This window comes from Coregonus lavaretus (genome assembly GCF_964263955.1).
Source record: "Coregonus lavaretus genome assembly, contig: HAP1_SCAFFOLD_5147, whole genome shotgun sequence".
Classification (NCBI taxonomy): domain Eukaryota; kingdom Metazoa; phylum Chordata; class Actinopteri; order Salmoniformes; family Salmonidae; genus Coregonus; species Coregonus lavaretus.
This window is the reverse complement of record NW_028166900.1, coordinates 34,576-42,954: the sequence shown is the minus strand read 5'-3', so window position 1 is coordinate 42,954 and position 8,379 is coordinate 34,576. Positions and strand designations below refer to the sequence as shown.

The 8,379-nt window shown below is 51.8% G+C and overlaps 1 protein-coding gene across 1 annotated transcript; it reads left to right on the top strand.

Annotated features, from left to right (window-relative positions):
• The first annotated feature begins 746 nt into the window (after positions 1 to 746).
• LOC311114130 (uncharacterized protein) lies at positions 747 to 8,379 on the top strand. The gene is made up of 6 exons (XM_084189408.1): positions 747 to 798; positions 1,005 to 1,153; positions 2,449 to 2,626; positions 2,749 to 2,837; positions 3,343 to 3,656; positions 6,017 to 8,379. The coding sequence occupies exons 4-6, from the start codon at positions 2,779 to 2,781 to the stop codon at positions 6,346 to 6,348; spliced, it is 705 nt and encodes a 234-aa protein (XP_084045534.1). The 5' UTR covers positions 747 to 798; positions 1,005 to 1,153; positions 2,449 to 2,626; positions 2,749 to 2,778; the 3' UTR covers positions 6,349 to 8,379.

Below are 8,379 nucleotides of genomic sequence, written 5' to 3'. Positions count from 1 at the left end.
AGAGAGCTCTACGCTGCCTTCCTCCACGCCAACCGTACGACACACACACACACACACACCCTGACCCTCTACTGCCCAGAGAGCTCTACGCTGCCTTCCTCCACGCCAACCGTACGACACACACACACACACACCCTGACCCTCTACTGCCCAGAGAGCTCTACGCTGCCTTCCTCCACGCCAACCGTACGACACACACACACACACACACCCTGACCCTCTACTGCCCAGAGAGCTCTACGCTGCCTTCCTCCACGCCAACCGTACGACACACACACACACACACACCCTGACCCTCTACTGCCCAGAGAGCTCTACGCTGCCTTCCTCCACGCCAACCGTACGACACACACACACACACACACCTGACCCTCTACTGCCCAGAGAGCTCTACGCTGCCTTCCTCCACGCCAACCGTACGACACACACACACACACACACCCTGACCCTCTACTGCCCAGAGAGCTCTACGCTGCCTTCCTCCACGCCAACCGTACGACACACACACACACACACCCTGACCCTCTACTGCCCAGAGAGCTCTACGCTGCCTTCCTCCACGCCAACCGTACGACACACACACACACACACACCCTGACCCTCTACTGCCCAGAGAGCTCTACGCTGCCTTCCTCCACGCCAACCGTACGACACACACACACACACACCCTGACCTCTACTGCCCAGAGAGCTCTACGCTGCCTTCCTCCACGCCAACCGTACGACACACACACACACACACACACCCTGACCCTCTACTGCCCAGAGAGCTCTACGCTGCCTTCCTCCACGCCAACCGTATCTAACCAGTCTCTGTCTCCTCTGTGGGTATCTAACCCGTCTCTGTCTCCTCTGTGGGTATCTAACCCGTCTCTGTCTCCTCTGTGGGTATCTAACCAGTCTCTGTCTCCTCTGTGGGTATCTAACCCGTCTCTGTCTCCTCTGTGGGTATCTAACCCGTCTCTGTCTCCTCTGTGGGTATCTAACCCGTCTCTGTCCTGTAGTTCTGCGAGGGACAGACCAGTTCCAGTACCTGCAGCTGATGCTCTACCTGTTACCGGCCTGTAACTGTGATACCCTGCTCCGCCTCCTCACCCTGTTACACACCGTACAGACCCACGCAGAGGACACCACGGGACCACAGGACCAGGTGGTTAGTGTCCAAGTGTGTGTTTGTGTGTGTGTGTGTGTGTGTGTGTGTGTGTGTGTGTGTGTGTGTGTGTGTGTGTGTGTGTGTGTGTGTGTGTGTGTGTGTGTGTGTGTGTGTGTGTGTGTGTGTGTGTGTGTGTGTGTGTGTGTGTGTGTGTGTGTGTGTGTGTGTGTGGACGTGTTTAAACTAAAACATTTGACCAGCTGGGGACATTTTGTTGGTCCCCATGAGGTCAAATGATATTTCTAGGGGGTTTAGGGTTAAGGTTAGAATTAGTGTTAGAATTACGTTAAGGGTTAGGAGCTAGGTTAGTTTTAGGGTTAGGGTTAGGAGCTAGGGGTAGGTTTAGGTTTAGGGATGAGGTTAGGTTTTTGGGTTAAGGTTAGGGTTAGGGTTAGGGGTTAAGGAAAATAGGATTTTGAATGTGATTGAATTGTGTGTCCCCACAAGGTTAGCTGTACAAGACTGTGTGTGTGTGTGTCTGTCTATCATTCTGTTCACCTGTCTATCTCTTTCCCTGTCAGCTTATGTCTGCTTCTCTATTTTTCTGTCTTTCTCTGTCAGCATCTGTCCATCCTCAACAAGTCAGCTTCTCTCTCTCTCACACTCAAGAGGAGAGAACATAATGGATTTTGGGTTCAAACTTAACCCTCTTAACCCTCTCTCTTTTTGTCTCTGTCTCTCACTGCCTATCTCTCTCTCTCTCTCTCTCTCTCTCTCTCTCTCTCTCTCTCTCTCTCTCTCTCTCTCTCTCTCTGTCCCTCTCTCTGTCTCTCTCTCTGTCTCTCTCTCTCTCTCTGTCCCTCTCTGTCACTCTCTCTCTCTCTGTCTCTCTCTCTCTCTCTCTGTCCCTCTCTGTCACTCCTCTCTCTCTCTCTCTCTCTCACTCTCTCTCTCTCTCTCTCTCTCTCTCTCTCTCTCTCCCCTCTCTCTCTCTCTCTCTCTCTCTCTCTCTCTCTCTGTCCCTCTCTGTCACACTCTCTCTCTCTCTCTCTCCTCTCTCTCTCTCTCTCTCTCTCTCTCTCTCTCTCTCTCTCTCTCTCTTCTCTCTCTCTCTCTCTCTCTCTCTCTCTCTCTGTCTCTCTCTCTCTCTCTGTCCCTCTCTGTCTCTCTCTCTCTCTCTCTCTCTCTCTCTCTCTCTCTGTCTCTCTCTCTCTCTCTGTCTCTCTCTCTGTCCCTCTCTCTCTCTCTGTCTCTCTGTCTCTGTAGCTTATACTGTAACTAGCCTAGCCTGAACAGTAGGTAGACCTAATATGTGGTCATTCCCCCTAACCCCCCTCTCTCCCCTCTCACTGCAGTTCCCAGGCAACAAGATGACAGCGACCAACCTGGCGGTGATCTTTGGTCCCAACCTGTTGCAGGGGGAAAGGGGCGGAGGGACAGGGAGATGAGTCCTCACGCCATGGCATCGAGGACAGCACCGCCATCATCAACGTCACCCTGCACCTTATACAGAACTACAGGCGACTGTTCACGGTACGAAGTGTGCATAAGGGGGGGTTTTGTGTGTGTGTGTGTGTGTGTGTGTGAGGTGGGGTGGGGTGGGGTGGAGGCGGTGTGTGTGTGTGTGTGTAAATCTCCTGTCCTCTTCTCCCCAGGTGTCAGCAGAGCTCCAGCAAGAGGTGCTGATGAGTCTCATTCAGACAGATCCTGACATCATCGACTATCTCCTCCGCAGGAAACTCAGGTAGGTGTATTTCAGGGCCCATATTTACAAAGAGTCTCAGAGTAGTTCCCCTTGTCTATTCTTATTTATTATGATCTAAAAGGCAAAACTGGTCCTGGATCAGCACATCAGTTGTGTCTGAATCCCAGTGTTGTGTGTTTTATTGAGTATGTGTATATATCTTTATCACCAGCACTGCAAGACTTTCTGCAACGTGGATAATAAAATACTCTCACCTCTACTCCCTCTCCCCCTCCCTTTCCTCCCCCTCCCGCTCCCACTCCTCCCTTTCCCCCCTCTCCCTCTCCCCCTCCTCCCTCTCCCCCCCCCCCCCCCCTACTCCCTCTCCCCCTCCCTCTCCCTCTCCCACTCCTCCCTTTCCTCCCTCTCCCCCTCCCTTTCCTCCCCCTCCCGCTCCCCCTCCTCCCTCTCCTCCTCCCCCTCCCTCTCCTACCTCTCCCCCTCCTCCCTCTCCTCCTCCCTCTCCTCCCTCTCCCCCTCACTCTCCTCCCTCCCACGGTGACAGTCACCTGGCGGTGGGGACAGTAGACTCTACGGGGGGTCGGCGGGACACGGGGGTGTCTCTGGACTCTGTGGGGGTGTCCAGTGGTAGCCTGTCACCCATGGAGCCCCCCTCGCCCCTCTATAACCTGTCCCCCCTGGAGACCCCCTCGCCCCTCTATAACCTGTCCCCCCTGGAGCCCCCCTCGCCCCTCTATAACCTGTCCCCCCTGGAGCCCCCCTCGCCCCTCTTCAACCCGGACGGGCCCGGGGACGGCAGCCTGACCAGTGAGGTGTTCTTTAACCTGGACGCCCTACGACACCACAACAACAAGAAATGTAAGTCACGGGTCATAGAGGGGTGTCACGCCCTGGCTCTGGGGACTCTCGTATGTTGAGCCAGGGTGTTTATTTTGTTTAGGTTCTAGTCGTTGTCTATCTATGTTGGCCTGAGTGACTCCCAATCAGAGGCAACGAGTGTCAGCTGGTTGTCTCTGATTGGGAGCCATGTTTAACTGTCTGTCTTTCACTTTGTGTTTGTGGTTTCTTGTTCGTGTTGGTTTGTGTTTAAACCATAGACGTCACGTTTTTCGTTTGTTGTTTTGATCGTGTGATCATTAAATAAATATAATATGTTCACCTTCAACGCTGCGCCTTGGTCTCTCCATGACGATCGTGACAGAAGAAACCACCAAAACCAGACCAAGCAGCGTGTCCAGGAGCCATCGCTAGCAGATCTCCGTGGCAACCTCGACTGGGTCAAGCCTAGTGAGGAGCAGAGAGGGTGGACTTGGGACCAGTTGAGGAAGAGCTTCGACTGGGTCAAGCCCATTGAGGAGCTGAATGGCGGGAGTTGGAGACAGAGGAGCGAGAGTTGGGCGAGAACGATGGAGGCCTGGCCCACGGGGAGGAGAGACCCCCAGAAAATTTTTAGGGGGGGGCTCACGACGTCGGGGCAGCAGGAGGCCGCGATAGAGCGGTCCAGCGGGTTGGCAGAGGAGGCCGCCAGGTTACGGGAGTCACTGGTCACCAGGGGGAAGGAGGTTGTAGAGGCACGGCGAGAGGTACTGGCGTGTGTTGCCAGTCCGGTCCGGCCTGTTCCTGATCCCCACGTAGGGCCAGTGGTGTGTGTTCCCAGTACGGTCCGGCCTGTTCCTGCCACTCCCACCAAGTCAGTGGTGCGTTTCGTCAGCCCGGCGCGGCCCGTTCCTGCTCCCCGCACCAAGTCAGTGGTGCGCGTCGTCAGCCCGGTCCGGCCCGTTCCTGCTCCCCGCACCAAGTCAGTGGTGCGCGTCGTCAGCCCGGTCCGGCCCATTCCTGCTCCCCGCACCAAGTCAGTGGTGCGCGTCGTCAGCCCGGTCCGGCCCATTCCTGCTCCCCGCACCAAGTCAGTGGTGCGCGTCGTCAGCCCGGTCCGGCCCATTCCTGCTCCCCGCACCAAGTCAGTGGTGCGCGTCGTCAGCCCGGTCCGGCCCATTCCTGCTCCCCGCACCAAGTCAGGGGTGCGCTTCGTCAGCCCGGTCCGGCCCATTCCTGCTCCCCGCACCAAGTCAGGGGTGCGCTTCGTCAGCCCGGTCCGGCCCATTCCTGCTCCCCGCACCAAGGCAGTGGTGCGCTTCGTCAGCCCGGCTCGGCCTGTTCCTGCTCCCCGCACCAAGTCAGTGGTGTGCTTCGTCAGCCCAGTCCGGCCTGTCCCTGCTCCACGCACCAAGCCTACGGTGTGCGTCGTCAGCCTGGTAAGGCCCGTTCCTCCTCCACGCACCAAGCCAGGGGTGCGCGTCGTCAGTCCAGCACAACCCGTGCCTGGGTCATGTCCGGAGCCGGATCCGCCACTGAGGCGGAGTGCCCACCCGGTCCCTCCCCTGTTGTGGTTGGTTGGCGCGGTCGGAGTCCGCGCCTTTGGGGGGGGGGGGGGGTACTGTCACGCCCTGGCTCTGGGGACTCTCGTATGTTGAGCCAGGGTGTTTATTTTGTTTAGGTTCTAGTCGTTGTCTATCTATGTTGGCCTGAGTGACTCCCAATCAGAGGCAACGAGTGTCAGCTGGTTGTCTCTGATTGGGAGCCATATTTAACTGTCTGTCTTTCACTTTGTGTTTGTGGTTTCTTGTTCGTGTTGGTTTGTGTTTAAACCATAGACGTCACGTTTTTCGTTTGTTGTTTTGATCGTGTGATCATTAAATAAATATAATATGTTCAGCTTCAACGCTGCGCCTTGGTCTCTCCATGACGATCGTGACAAGGGGACACCTTTATTCGTTCTGTTGCTATGGTTATGGCTAGGCTTAGGGTTAAAGACGCACTCCAGCTATTTTAGAACTTTTCCTGTTGGAAAAACAAAACCTCATAGGGCGGCAGGTAGCTTAGTGGTTAAGAGCGTAGTGCCAGTAACCGAAAGGTCGCTGGTTCTTATCCCCGAGCCGACTAGGTGAAAAATCTGTCGATGTGCCCTTGAGCAAGGCACTTAACCCTAATTGCTCCTGTAAGTCGCTCTGGATAAGAGTACATGCAGTTAAGTGTAAAAAAAAAAAAGGGTTTTCAGCAAAATAGTGTTTTTTAGACACAACTGCAAACTTCAAGGTGTTGGTCTGATGGGAATCCGTGATGTCATCGGCCCTCCCCCTTGTTTGAAGAACAATAGAGGAGCATTAGAAAACAAAAGAGGAAAGTAATAACAAAGTAACAAATCTCTCCCTCCACAGGTTCCAACGTGATCCCGTCCAAATCCATCGGCCAGATGAGACCGTTCCACTCCCACCACAACCTCCTGAGTCTGGCCCAGCCCTCCAGCAGCTCCAGAGTCCACCCAGAGGACAGTCACCTCCAGGCCCAGGAACAGAGGGCCCCGCTGGGGGAAGATCTGAGCTTCACCCTGGGGGCTGCCTCATGCTCCAGCCTGGGAGGACAGGGGGATAACAGTGTCTGGGTGAGGCAGACGTCCCAGGAGGAGAGGGAGAAGCCCTCTCCTAGTCATTCCAGTTATTTCTGGGACTTCTTCACAGGGAAGGGCTCGGAGTCGGAGACCATGGTATGATAGGACAGGACAGGACACTGGGCGGTGGGATGGAGGGGTGAGTGCAGTCCCGGGGCGGATTGGGACTAGAAATCGTTGGACCAGCCCACCGGGCTTTTGCCGGTTCTGCCTTATGGCTAGCCAGTTTCTAGGCTGATGGGAGGTGGTTGGAACATGTTGAAGGACTCTGGTGAGCGTAGAGGAGGGTATATATATGTGTCAGACAAGCACAACCCAAACATACACACATACTGTTTTATACTAACACTGCTTGGGACTAACATTACACACAACAGTACGTTTTTTGTTACACTATTGTCCCTGTATCCCCTTTGGACTCTGTGTGATACGGCTGAAGACTATGTTATGGTATACTATCCCTTGTCACAGTACAGCTTTTTACGAAGCTCATGAATTGCGTTTGAAACATTGGTTACCATGACGTGTTTTTTTTTTGCAAGTGGGGGGCTTGTGTAAGATGTACAGAAAAGTATATAACTTGTTTGCTTCAGCTTCTGCTACACAAAACAAGATATTGGGGCCTCTTCTTTCTATTCCACAAGGGGGCGACCTTTACCACACCTTGTATCTGGCTGCTCTGGACTGGAACTATTGCCAGGCTTCACAGGACTATTGGAATTAACTACCAGGGACAATATGGCCGTAGAGAACACAGCCCAGATGTTCTAGAACTAAAGACATACCCTGAAGATTCTGAGAGAGAATGCTGTGTATAGGCTACAAGAGACACACCTTTTACAGCAACGTCTACTTCACCATAACCCTGTCCTTACCATGTAAATGCAGTATTTTGTCTCTTTTGGTTGTATGTATGTGTATGTTAGTGTTCTGATCCTTTTAAGTTGTGTTGATATTACACACAACACTTGTTCCACGAGGTGCTTGCTAAATCCTATTTAGATCCCTCACCTTGGCAATACTATTATGTACTTTAACAAGCAAGCGAGAGCCCCCTCAAGGTTTAGCTAGCCCTTGAAGTTTGTCTATTTTTCTGACAGTTGTATCCTGTAAGTATTATGTACCTGATCCGAATTAAATGTACAACTGTTACTTCATCATTCTTTATTTAATACAATGGGGCGGGAAATCTTCAGGGGGTGAAACAGATTTAAAAACACGAAACAGGGTTGTTGATTCCCAGCTTTATGAAGCAAGAAGACGCTTGTTATCATTCATGTACATCCCTAATGTGTAATGTTTGGGGAATTTCTGTTGTATTTTTGGATTGTCGTGTAGTTCTGGAACAGACTGTAGAACAATGATAAGAGTCAGTGGAGACAGCAGCAACCCCTGAGAGAAGAGAACATCCCGTTTACCAGTAAAAAAAAACTGTACATGTTCGACAGTACTTATAAATGTACAATGTAACATAACTAGTACACAGAGACAGACCGAGGGAAACAAATGACAATGCAGTTTGATTGTTTTTTTCCCCTCCCCATCTTACACAAGTCGTTTTTTTATTTATTGGAGACAGTTTGGGGACCACATTTTTTTATTTTATTTTTTAACCATACCAAGCTTCACTGCATCTGGGCCGAGACCACTCTGCATCCCAATACACACTGTTCACTTTCTCAAAGTGTACTTCAACGTAATCACTTTGTACAGAAGACCAGAACCGGGTTCAATTCCATTTACATTCTTGGCTAGTTAAATAAGTGAAGAGGACATCTATCGACAAATCTCCAATGTTTAGTTGACTGGCATTGAAATGGAATTGACTCCACTCTTTTTAATATAGTTTGGATAAGAGGGTAAAATAACCCTGCAAATTCATTCAAAAGAAGAAGATTCTCCAAACAGAGCATTTTGGCTTTGTGTCATGATTATTTATCAAATGTATTTATTTTGGCTAGGGAGTGTTTTCATATTGGCCATGTAATATTTCTAGGACCAGGGAGTTTTTCTAAACATGTACTGTAACTTGGGCCCTAGATATCAGTTATGAGCTATAACTAGGGTCCAGAGTGTTTCCAGGTCGGGTCACGAGGTTAAGAAAAACTCTGGACCCCAAATATAACATTACCG

What these genes read in the sequence shown, in the direction of transcription:
- LOC311114130 (XM_084189408.1), top strand. Translation starts at nt 2,779, where the DNA reads ATGAGTCTCATTCAGACAGATCCTGACATCATCGACTATCTCCTCCGC. An exon ending in CTCCTCCGCAGGAAACTCAG is followed by an intron (nt 2,838 to 3,342) that starts GTAGGTGTATTT and finishes CCACGGTGACAG; the next exon opens with TCACCTGGCGGTGGGGACAG. An exon ending in ACACCACAACAACAAGAAAT is followed by an intron (nt 3,657 to 6,016) that starts GTAAGTCACGGG and finishes CTCCCTCCACAG; the next exon opens with GTTCCAACGTGATCCCGTCC.